Here is a 12,883-nt window from a genome sequence, read left to right on the forward strand (position 1 = left end):
TGTAAGTACCTAATACAGTAGCTCAATTTCTGAGTTTATAGAATATAATAAGCAAATAGATGAAAAGCATGAACAATTGCCTGAGCAGGGGGTTGGATTAGATGACCCTCAAGGTCCCTTCCAATGTTATTATTATTGTTGTTGTTGTTGTTATGATCTCTACATTGGCGTAACACCACAAAAGTTGTTATTTTATTTTTCTGTGAAACACAGTCTCCAAAGAGGGGCTGCAATTAGGGTTAGTTGTGCTTTAGCTAGACTAATATTTTGTTCATCAGGTTACAAATAATGTTACTTTCCCTAAGTAATTATGAAAAACTGACCTAATTAACAAGCATTTTTGTCAGCTCCTTTTCAACAGAGCAGAGATGCAATAGCAAATACTATTATAATACTTCCTGTGCAATGTCAGAATAAATCGTACAGCACGAGTATCAAACTTGATAGCATCACGTGACGTATCGTGACTTTTTTTGCCTTTGCAGAGCTGGGGTGGGTGTGGCCTGCATGTGACGCATCTGGCCCGTGAGCTTCCAGTTTGACACACCTGTTCTATAGAATGGAAAATATTTTCCATATATAGGATCATAATGTCCACATTAGCAATTAACCCCGTCCCCAATTGCTTTTTATAATCTGAGGAAATTCCTTTAGGTGACAAAAGGCATTGCTGTTTTAAATCAAGAGTACAAACATATGGCCTCTGAATTATATACATCCTAAACAGGAGGCAAGTGATGGCTTCAGAAATTGTAAGTAACAGAATAACAGTTGAAAAGGGCCTTGAAGGTCTTCTAGTCCAGCCACCTGCTTAAGCAGGAGACCCCATACCATTTCAGACAAATGGCTACCCAATCTCCTTTTAAAAGCCTCCAGTAATGGAGGAATCACAACTTTTGAAGGCAAACTGGTCCACTGGTTTATTGTTCTCCATGTCAGGAAATTTCTTCTTAGTTCTAGGTTGCTTCTCTCTTTGATTAATTTCTCTCCATGAGATACTTAGTAAACTAAGTCAAATAAGTAAATAAAGCAAAATTTTTTGCACTCTTTGTTTTTGCATTTTTGGGTTTAACTGCAGCTCATAATCTTCTATTGGTAAATGGAAGAAAAATCAATACAACTTGTCCAATCAGGAAAAAGAGTTTCTGTTTCATACATTTCCTTTCTCTGATTTATGCTACTACAGCATTCTGACTTATTTCCATAGATAAGCTGGCACCAACAACTTATGCACCAGCTCTGGGCTTCTGGAGAAAACAATGTTATATACAGAACAATAATGCTTACACTTTTGGAAAGTTAACATATAAATAGAAATGCAGAAAATGCAACCATGTTTTTCATGTAAGCGTGAAATAAACATCTGTAAGAAAAAAAATCTGGCACTTGTCAGATTTAGCTAGCTTTCTCACTTTTTAACCTCTTCCCTTTTTATATCCATTCTTTCCCCTTTTTGTTCTTTTGTATTTTATTTTCTCTTGGAATTTAATAAAATTGTTTTAAAAACAAGCTTTAGCTTGATTTCATTAAAGAAATATTTTTCCAGTTTGGTTTTCCATCGAAATCTCAAAATAGTATCTCCGTTTGTAGTATTTAAATGGAGTATTTTCCATTTAGCTGCCCAATTTATAAAGAAATTATTTACAGATGATTATATGATGAAATAAAATTGTGACAAGACTATACAGCTTAGATGTCTAGTAAAAAAACCATACTAGTCCTCTGGGAAAGAGAAATACAATATGAGCATCGTTTCAATAATTCCTGATGACAATACTGAAAGGAATACGTTTTTTGTTTAAACATTTGGTACAAGGAATGTCGAATGATACATTTTTAAAACTCAGCCCCAAACACATCAGTTAACGTTTCCTCCTCACCTTGCACAGTATGAAGCACAGTACTGGATACTGAAATATATATATATATATATAAATACTCCAAACCTACCTCCTGTCTGTTCTTTTCCCCAGTTCCCCAGTTTATTTTGCTGCAAAGCAACATGCCTGTTTTCCGGTGGCCTCAAAGTTGATTCTAATCTGTGAAACTTGTGGATTCTGTCTCTGACAAGAATGGTATTAGCTCTTTTGTCATTCTTGGAAAATGCTCTGGCATCAGGCCAGCCAAGATCCTTCTTCTGGACTACATTAGCAATCTCGGCTACAAAATCTGATTCAGCATTTTCTGCAGGGTTATACTTGTGCAGGTGAACCACGTCTTCCCTTTCTCCTAGCAGCCTGGAAATGAGGGAATAGAAATCACCTGTGTAGAGAAAGAGAAAGACAGGGAAAGAATGGCAGGCAAGTCAGGCAGGGTGCAAGATGCTGTAGCAAAGCTGACAAAGAACAGATGGAGAAGCAGCAGGAAATGTTTTCTGTAAGTTCAGCAAGTTATTCCTCAAAGCTTACTTGGGTCACAATTGTTAGAACTTTATGAATTCTTGGCATGAACCAAAGATATATACAATATTTACACTGTCAAAATAAGGCCATGTAAGAACCCAGACATGGGAAGACTTTCTGGAAGATTGTCAGGAGAGGGAAAGAAACTAGTTATGTAAAGAGATTTTTATAAGGCATTTTTGGTGTAGAGCTACACTTACCTTTGAAACTAGTTTAAGCTAAACTGAATTATACCCTGAAATACAATGACTATTTTTTACATTCTCCAGAAATTCAGGTGAAAACAGGTCAAGAGAAACTATATTTGTTCTCTACTAAATACTGGGGAGAAGTCATGTACATGTAACTGATCATATCTTTAGTTTATCTGTGTTTCTCAATTTTATGGCACTGTGTTTAGTAGATTGTTATGTTACTATTTTACTAATCTGAACTCTCCAACTGATATAAATTCTTTTCTATGTAGTTAAGGGAATGTCAGTTAAGTTCTCAGTGATTACTAATAGTATTTGGTACTAATCTGTAGATGGGGACCTGCAGACTCCTGAACTAATTTTCAGGGTTTCCCAATGTTTTTGGTGGAAAACAAAAAATAAATAAACTTTAGAATACATATATACTAGGGTATTGCTATTTTTGAACTGTGATGTTGGAGCAACTCCTGAAAATACCCTGGACAGCAAAGAAAGCAAAGAAATGTATAATCAAATCAATCCAGAGTTCTCATTTCAAGCATAAATGATGAGGCTCAAATTATCCTACTTCATACTTGTCACTGTGGAGAAAGTCTAATGCTAGGAAAAATGCAAGGAAAAAGAATGACCAGCAGCAAGGTAGATAGATTCAGTTACAGTGGCAATGAAAGCACCGAAAGACCAGGTTAAGGATAGATCATTGTGAGAAAGTTGGGAGTTGCTGGGAATCAACCGTGACTTGGTGGTGTATAATTTATCACACATTATTTACAGAAATTTGGGGTGGGGGAAACCTTTCTTGAAAAATGCCTGTGCCTACTTACTTGTCTTAGCCCTACTTAGTTCATATCATTATCCTTCTCTTATTGAGGACCTCTTACAGTATCCACCCTGCTTTTACTCAAACCAGTTTCCAATAAACTAAATAACAGAAACATTAGCAATAACAGTAATTTAGTCTAAACCTTAACAGCTATCTTTTTCAATTTATTGGCTTTTAATGGGTTTGGCTACAACTCTCTGCAACTTGGAAAATTCAAGCAATTTATATATTATATGCATATTTAATATTTATGATTTATCTGTCATTTGAACAGCATCAAATCTGAACAAGGTACATTTCCCTTGAGCAATCTGTACTGCAGTAAAATCTTTCATCACAAATTATTTGCAAATGAATCACTGTTATGTGATTCTCCTGTTACCCCAGGAGAAGCATCTTCAGGGATAGGTGTAAAAAATAATAATAATAAAAAACAGTCATAGCCATGTGATCAAAGCTATTTTTATGTGTATCACAGATAAAAGGAGTAGCCCTTTGATCAAGTGGTAGTGATCGCTATCTTGAGTTCTTTGACACCTAAAAGAAGAAAATAAAATGCACTGCTTAAGCACAAACCTCAGTAATATTTATGAGTAGCGAGGAGGAATACCAACTTCCCTAACTTCACCATAGCTTCACAAATATGCTGGTTCAAGGTACTTCCATAAGATTTAAAGGGTAATTAAGGGAAATGTTAAATATTTCTAATGGTATTTTTTTAAAAAAAATCATTTATGGAATTATGTCATAAAATATTTTAGAAGTTTTGTGCAAAAACAATAAATGCAAATAATAATGAGCTAAGCTCAAGTGTTTTGTGGAAAATATATTATTAAGAACCAGCAAAGAGGAAAATTCTTTTTAGAAATGACCCTAAGGAGGGATTGTCATGTTTATAAACAGTCTTGTCTCAATGCTTTCTACTAAATTTGCAGCTTTACTCTTTTGACAGGGAATACCCCAAGTGAAATCTCCTGTCAAGAAATAATTATCAGTTAATATGGCCAATTTGATGAAATTAACAAAGCAAATTGGAGCTGAACAAAATGTGTTAAGCCAACCTTGATAACACATTAGATAAACCACTCTTAGTGTTAGACAGCTTCCTTTCATTAGCCCTCTGGAAGCTCTGATTTAAAGCATTTCTCACATGATATTTGTTATTCTGCTACAATACTATGTATCACACACCGACACTCCTATACATGAAAACTGTAGTTTTTTTTTCTTCTGTTTTCACTATGTTTCCTACTCTAACTGGAACCAGCCTTCTCTGCAATAGCTTGCAATAAATAGCAATCAGGATAAAATAAAAAAATTAACTGGTTATTCAGCAAGTCAGTCCTAAAAATTAAATTGGCTGAAGTAAAGAACATAGGAACATGTTTTCTGGTATCAGGCAACACATGATAGGTGTGGTTATTATCTCCCCATCTGAGCAAATTATTTAGGGAAAATAGGATAGTGGCAGAAAGCCAGCACTATCAATCTCCCTCCCAAATCCTGCTTGTTTCTTTAGAGCAGATCAAATAGGAAATAAGTCTAAGTGGCAAAGGAAGAAAAATTAACAGATCATATTCATCAGAAAATTAAATATCCCACAGAGAAAATAGATTTCCCGAGTCTTACTGAATATGGAACTATTTTCAGTATTTTAATTGCAAGTGTTTAGTGTCCTCTCTTCCTTCGAAGAAGCCAAGAAAGTTGGGAAGATTTCCTGAAAGTGGGATGACCATTTTTGGGTGTAGAGCAGTGGTTCTCAAACTTTCTAATGTCATGACCCCATAATACAGTTCCCAATGTTGTGGTGACCCCCAAGTGGGTGTGGCCACCAATAAGAGGGAATAGGACAGCTAGGGAAAAGGGAAAAAAATGGCGGACAGCGTGGTTTGGCGACCCCCGTGAAATGGTCGTTTGACCCCAAATGGGGTCCCGACCCACAGGTTGAGAACCACTGGTGTAGAGACTCATCTCTGAAATCTTCTGCTAAGTCATTAGGCAAGTTCTCTGACGACTTTTAGAAAAATAAAAATGCTTCCCCTTCCAGTTTTTGCTTTTTTGCTGTGTCTTATAATATCTTTATTGCATTTTGTTATGTAATATAGCTACATTTAATTAAAAGATGCAATGCATTTTCTTTTAAATAAAATATTAATTGGAAAGTATCAGAGAATCCCTAAATGCTTTCCATATGTTTCTGGCATTATTGCAGTGTTTCCTCAGTTACATCAAGGATTTTACATCAGTAAGTAGCAGTGGTGGTGCAGTGGTTAGAATGTAGTATTGCAGGCAAACTCTGCCCACAGCCTGGAGTTTAATCCTAATGGGGCTCAAAGTTGACTCAGCCTTCCATTCTTCCAAGGTTGGTAAAATATGCTGACATTGTAAACCACTCAAAGAGTGCTATAAAGTACTATAGAGTGGTATATAAATCTAACTCAATTATTTTGTCAGGAATAAAACTAGTATGTTTTTTTTAATTTTAATTTTGTCTCATCTCAATAGGCAAACACATCTTTTGTATAGATATCACCCTAGTATTAAGTATTTAATGTAGCTGATTCTACATTGCTTCAACTCTTAAACAAACTGCCACTACAGCAAGCTCTGTTTCTCACTGAGCACTATATTTATACATCTCATCTCTCGCACTGAAAGGACAGAATATGAAATCTGATTTAGGAATAATGAAACAGATGGCTAGGAGATTTTTAAAAAAATGTTATAAGGCTTATGCATCAAATTCTAGAAATTTAACTTTACTGATGCTTTTGTAGCTTTCATAATCTACACTCCCAATCCTACTGAATAAATTTATTTTTTTATTGAAAAAGTTCAGTATTTTTCAGATACTGCATACAATAAAGCATGGCATCACTGGTGTTTTATTTGAAACTGGAAGTGAGTTACATATATACTAAGGGAAAAATTTACATTCAATCACAGAATTCTGAGTCGGAGTGGAATAATTCAGAACACATAGGACACAACAGATGAGCTGAACTCAGTCCATTCTAGATCAAGAATTTTTTTCAAATCTAAGATTATCTATATAAAAATAATTACTTTTATTTTTATAGTATTTTGTTTGTGTATAGGTTTTGTACAGTTTTATCCTTTTACATTGTAAGCTGCCTAGAGTTACTCTGTGGTAAGATGGGCGACCAATAAATTTAATAAGTAATACATAATAATAATAAAAATGCCATGAAGGTGGAAGAAGTGAGGAAAAATATTGGATTCAGGGACTAAACTGTCTGTCCTCAAAAGAGATTGATGCTTAAAATCAGACCTCATTTTGTGAACAGATCCTCAAAAAGTTATTTTTAGTTTTTAATATTCATTGGTACACAGTCTCTTTCTTAAACAGCTGTGTGATAAAGCTGTGTAAACTGCAACAATTAGTTGACCAGCATAATGCTTTATTTCATGAAAAAGAACAGTGAGTTAATCTCTTATTGTTTGTCTCAAACAGTTCTACCATACTGAGAAAGAGCATAATGATTTTATGAGCTATAAATTTGTCATGCTAAATGTAACACAGGTATACCTCACAATCTTATATTTTATCCCAACTTTTTTTAAAAAAATGTGCTTAAAATGATTTTTCCTGGTGCTTTAATTAGTACATCAAATTGGTTCTCAGTTTCATGTTGGTGACATACAAAATAATTATAACAATTTCCATTTGTATTTCTAAATGCCTTTTAGAACTCTGGAAAAAAATATCTGTCACTTTCCTGTCAAACTAGTGCCTGGGAAAGACGTTGATGGGTTATAAAAAATTGGAAAGAGGGCCCTGACCAATTTATGGTTCAGTTATACCATAATTGTCATCCTATTGACAACAGGTTATCTGGAGAAAATATAGCCTTCATTAGAAAAAAAAACTGCAGCTCCCTGAATTAGACAATATATTGCCAATAAAACATTCAAAATCAATCCATTAGCTAACAGGGGCCTTATTCATGGAAATGAATTATTTAGAGAATTATATTAATATAATAACTTTGTCATTAACCCTAAGTGAAAACCATATATTGGTTTTATTTATTTTTTATTTATATATAAAACTAAAACTATTGCAATAAAATTCAGCAGGAAAAATACTTTATATCAATTATTAAAAAATTATAAAACTCATATACAGTCTTAAGAATTTTGAACTCTTCCTTAGCCAATAACAGTTAAAGAATATGTTGCCATATAAACATCTTGGGGGCATATATACATCTAAGAAACAGAGATTTTTATTGAATAAAATAATAACGTAGCATCTTCCTAAATGATGCTTTTACAAGAAAAATCCCAGAAGAAACTTTCTAATGTTTTTTTTTAATGTAACATGTTCCTATTAATATCAGATGTCATATTGAGAGTACATTAACTGCTATATTAAGCAAGAATTCCCAAGCAAAAAATGTTTCAGAATATCACATTAAAAGCTACAGGATTTACCTCAAAGGAATCCTTGCAAACAAAGTCCTGTTGGGTAATATTAAGCCAGTGGAGAATAAGAACACAAATGTGTTCAATGCCTATGCATGGTATACGGTACCAGTTCAGTGCTAAGTTATAATTTATAGAAACAGCTGACTATTTACTCTCCCAGCTTTGATGCCATATTTCATTCTATTATATATTGCAAACTGCAGTCTTTCAACAGTATACAAAAGGTCAAGGAGGACTGTTCCCCCAAATTGTTGTGATTTGGAGTGGGGTTGGTATTTTGCTGAGCATACAGCACATAGAATATTATCATATGACAATGAGGAAATGGGTAGGCAGCACAAATAATGAACAACATGCTTGAAAGAGCTGTCAAAGAAAAGAAGCTGCTGACATTCCTTCAAAGAGGAAAAAAACTGTGTATATTATCTTCCTCTCATTGGCATGTACATGTATAGCAGTATTTTCAGCAATCATGGTCATAACTGAGAATTCTAGGAGCTGATACATATCTGGAGATTGTCCAAGATGCAAAATTCTGGAATAGACATTGTTCTATTTATTTATTTATGAGACTTATATACCGCTTTAAGTGCAAGCACTCTCTAAGCGGTGTACACCAGTAAGCAATGTATATATATATTTACATTGTTCCCAACAATCTGGGTCCTCATTTTACCTACCCCGGAAGGATGGAAGGCTGAGTCAACCTTGAGCCGATGAGATTTGAACCACTGACCTGCTGAACACAGTCAGCTAAAGTGGCCTGCAGTACTGCACTCTAACTGCTGCACCACCTCGGCTCAATATCTCAGTTTATCTCAGAAAGCTTCCCTAAAGACTGTCCAAGCTAATAGAGATTCATGAAAATTAGGATCATTAGTTACTAGAGACCTTAAAACTGAAAGAAGTGTCTTCACCCTCTGGATATGATGAAAAAAAGGAGGTGAATAAGCCTTAGCCTCATATAAATATGTTTCTGGAAGGAAGAGCCATTAAACTCCACCTCTCTTTTCCTGTGGGAATTACTATGTTCTTCTATTTACTTATGAAGATGACTGGATCTGTGGACTTTTATGTACTTATGTGTGTGAAAAGTGATCGTTAGTAATATGATATGTGATATACAAGTAAGTGATTAGATAATTTTACGAATACTTAATTTTCATCAGTAGTCATATAATTAACATAATTTTTTCCTCTTGGCTTTGCTCTTTTTGGGGATTGACTTGATCAACACATATATAAACATACATTTATTGAAATGAAGTGAGTTCTAAAAGGCTGCGGTGGCTGAGATGCTTAGGATGCAGAGGCCAAAAACCATTGAGACCAACCTGGACATAGTCAGGATTGATTATAGGAAGCCTATGTCTTGGCACTATACAAAGTCAACATGACATGAAGGACCTTCCTCTAGAACTCAATGGGATTGTGAAAGACAACACTGAAAATCAACTCAAGACAGCTCACACAAGTGGCCATCAAGTGAGGAATATACCAAGGTGATGCACTGGTGTTCTGCATGGGCTTGAACCCCTCTCAGCCTTGTAATTTAAGGGCTCTACACAGTATCTTAGCTGTTCCTAACACTGCAGTTTTCTGGATAGAGAGATCTGATGTGGGATCTATTGGAGATATAGTTCAAGAATCACAGCCCTAAGTGCTCCTACCACCTGAGACCACTTTGGACTTTATTTTCCCACATCTTCTCTAGTTCCTCCTTCAGATCCTGGTACATCTCTAATTTGTCATACTTCTTCTTGATGTTGCTGTCAATTGACATCACTACTTGTGTCATCACCATGAGGATCCAAAATTGAGGAAAACACATACCACTCATAGGGGTGAGAGGGGAATTTTTAAATTAATTTATGCACTGCTAACTGCCAATGGTCTCTGGAAGACTGCACACTAACATGAGTTTATGAATGAAAGGTGGGACATAAATGTGTTAAATGATTAAATAAACCGTGTGCATATAAATACATAACTAGACCATATGCATGTATCTCAGAGCAAAGTATATAAATTGTTGGTTTCAGTGGACATTGAAAATCTTGGCTGATATAGAAGGAACATGGAAAGTGTACAGGAATTTTATGTCAATTTATAAACCTTTCCACTATGATTTTCCTTTTTATCTATGGGAGATGTTTTTTCCCCTTTAGTTCAACTTTGCCTTGAATAGACATGTACTTTTCCATTTTTTATTAGCCCCTTTAGCAGTAACACAACTGCTAAGAGAGTTAAACATTTCAAAATTCTACACAAATGGACATTCACTGAAAACCAAAAACATTAGATAGAAATACCAATGTTGTAATCAGTGCTCAGTCATTGCAGGGTGCAAAAAATGGCTGATCACACGCAGCAGTTTATTGTTTATATAGAGATCACAAGAAGCAAAAATTTCTACATGGCAATAGCATTTCATTGGCTAACTCCTTTACCAATCCACAAGAATATAGAAGCCAGAGGCCAGAAACAGGGAATAGTTTGGCAATAACATCTTGTTGTTGTGAGCTAGCTGTTATCAGGCAGGCAAGGTCACACAGAGCTGCGCACTTTCACATCGCCATGGTGATGTGAAGGAATGAGATAGATGCAGAGAGGAGGGGCACACAGGCTTTGGAGGGGCAGTGTTCTGCACACGACCTTTGCCTGTTTCTTACCTCTACATACCAACTTGTTGAAATGTCTACCTACAAAAGTAGCATTTTGTTTTCTTATTTATAGCAATTTAAATAGCATAGAATTATGACAAAGAGGAATATCAGTATAGTTAGTCCTCAACTTATGACAATTGACCAAAATTTCTGTTGTTAAATGAGACATTTGTTAAGGGAGCTTTGCCCCATTTTACAACCTTTCTTCCACAGTTGTGAATTGAATCAGTGCAGTTGATAAGTTAATAACACAGTTGTTAAGTGAATCTGGCTTCCCCATAGATTTTGCTTGTCAAAAGGTTGCAAAAGGTAATCACATGACCTTGGGACACAGCGATGATCAGAAGTATGAACCAATTGCCAAGTATGTGAATTTTGATCACATGATCATAGGGCTGTTACAAAGGTTGTAAGTGTGAAAAATAGTCATAAGTCACTTTTTTCAGTCCCGTTGGAACTTTGAAAGGTCACTAAATGAACTTTTGTAAGTTGAGGACTAACTGTATAAGTTTTTCAGTTTAAAGACAGTAACACTTATCTGCTAACTATCCCTGATGATCTCTGGAAAAGGGTGACCAGCAATCTAGGTTGCTGAAATATGCAAATGCACAATTAATCATTGAATTACCAATGTAAAGAAAATGGGTAGCAAAAACTTCATCAGAATAATTTGGTCAATCTTTTTCTACTGAAACATTTCACAGATAAATAAATAAAGCATAAAAATTAAGTATTAGTTGCTGGTGCTTTTTCCTAATACATATATTTTATATGATTTCATCTAATAGACACATTTTGCAAGCAAAGTTCCCATAGATAAGAGAGGTAAACACCTTCACAAAATAACATTTGCAAACACATTTAAGGTACTGATTGAGAAAATACAAGCTAGGTAATTTCCCTTTGCATATTGATTGATACCTGATTATGTATACCTGTGTACATATAGCTATAGGTTCTTTATTTATATAGCATATATAATGTGTAACATTATATATGCTATATAAATAAAGAACCTATAGCTATATTTTTATAAGTAATATATAAATTCCATTACTTCCATTAGCCATTCTTTGGCCTACAGTGAACCACAATAAATCATGTCTCCAAAGAACACTTTAATGTCCTATAGATATTAATGTTCAATTTGTTTAATATAAGCCTTGAAAAACATGCAATTAAACTTATTTCATACATTTACACTGAAATAAAATCAATATTAATATGAAATATTAAAATACACAAATATACTTATTTTGTGCAGATTTTTGAGTTTCTTTCCAAGCTGTTCCACATTAGGGTAAACATACTAAAATTGTTATATTAGAAATATCAGTGTCAAAATGTACTGCTTACAAAATATATATGGATTATTTTTCTGTAACTAAAAGCTACAAATTAAGTGTTAATTCAATTTGGAATATAGTAAAATCTAATAATATTTTTGTGGTGTATACAGACAAATAAGATTATAATTATACAAATCAATTAAATAAATTAATTTTGAAAAATCAAATTAGGTTCTGCTAAAGGAGGCATTTGCAAGATTAGAGGTTGGTAATAACTGCTTTTTCTTAAAATATTTGGGGCACTACAAAAGAGTGGCAAGGATAGCTTTATGTGTTAGCAAAAAAAAAAAAGCTTCAACTATGTTTATAACACTATAACAGTTAACTAGAATTATAAAATACGTATTTAAAGGGATAAGTATAATATATACCTTGATCTAAAACCTCCTCCTCTTCTCTTTTTGGCTGCTGAATTACAGTACCCATGTTTTCATTTTTGATTTCTAAAAAAGAAAATAAAAAATATTTCATCAAGGAATTTCATATTACAAATAGGACATAAATTACTAGAGAAATTCACAGAAATTCTTATTCCTCTATCCCAGTGGTTCTCAACCTGTGGGTCGTGACCCCTTTGGGGGTCGAATGACCCTTTCACAGGAGTCGCCTAAGACCATCGGAAAACACATAACCGATTGGCGAGGCTCGAGCCCGATTTTTGAAAAGCACTCACATCAAAGTTATGAAAGCAAAGGTGGCGAGGGACGGGAGAGGAAGAGTCAGCGAGCCCCAGCCAGCGAGTAAGCCGAGCCAGCCAGCCAGCCGGCAGGGCTGAAAAGAAAGAGGCGGGGCCTCCCGAACCATGACTTTCCCCCCCTCTCCTCCTTTCCTTTGCAACTTGCAAAGGAAAGGGACCCCCAGACTAAAGCCCGGGAAGGCTGGAGAGCTTTGCGTGGGGTCCCGATTCCCCTTTGCTCCACCACCAGCACCACCGCCAGACCAGCCAGCTGCTGGGGAGAATTTCCCTTTTCCCCCCTTTCCCTCTCCATCTTTTTTT

The 12,883-nt window shown here is 35.0% G+C and overlaps 1 protein-coding gene across 6 annotated transcripts in view; it reads right to left on the bottom strand.

Moving 5' to 3' along the window:
• Positions 1 to 12,883, bottom strand: part of PAM (peptidylglycine alpha-amidating monooxygenase) — a 155,739-nt gene that overhangs the window by 27,454 nt on the left and 115,402 nt on the right. For 5 of the 6 annotated variants that reach the window (XM_039338633.1, XM_039338629.1, XM_039338630.1 and 2 more), the window contains exons 14-15: positions 12,258 to 12,329; positions 1,951 to 2,262 (exon numbers count right to left, since the gene is read on the bottom strand). In XM_039338633.1, coding sequence (XP_039194567.1) covers positions 1,951 to 2,262; positions 12,258 to 12,329 — 384 coding nt within the window. The remainder of the gene's footprint in view (positions 1 to 1,950; positions 2,263 to 12,257; positions 12,330 to 12,883) is intronic. The other variant, XM_039338635.1, reaches the window with a different exon arrangement.

This window comes from Crotalus tigris, unplaced genomic scaffold, assembly GCF_016545835.1.
Source record: "Crotalus tigris isolate CLP2741 ecotype Arizona unplaced genomic scaffold, ASM1654583v1 scf7180000017710.2780689, whole genome shotgun sequence".
NCBI lineage: Eukaryota > Metazoa > Chordata > Lepidosauria > Squamata > Viperidae > Crotalus > Crotalus tigris.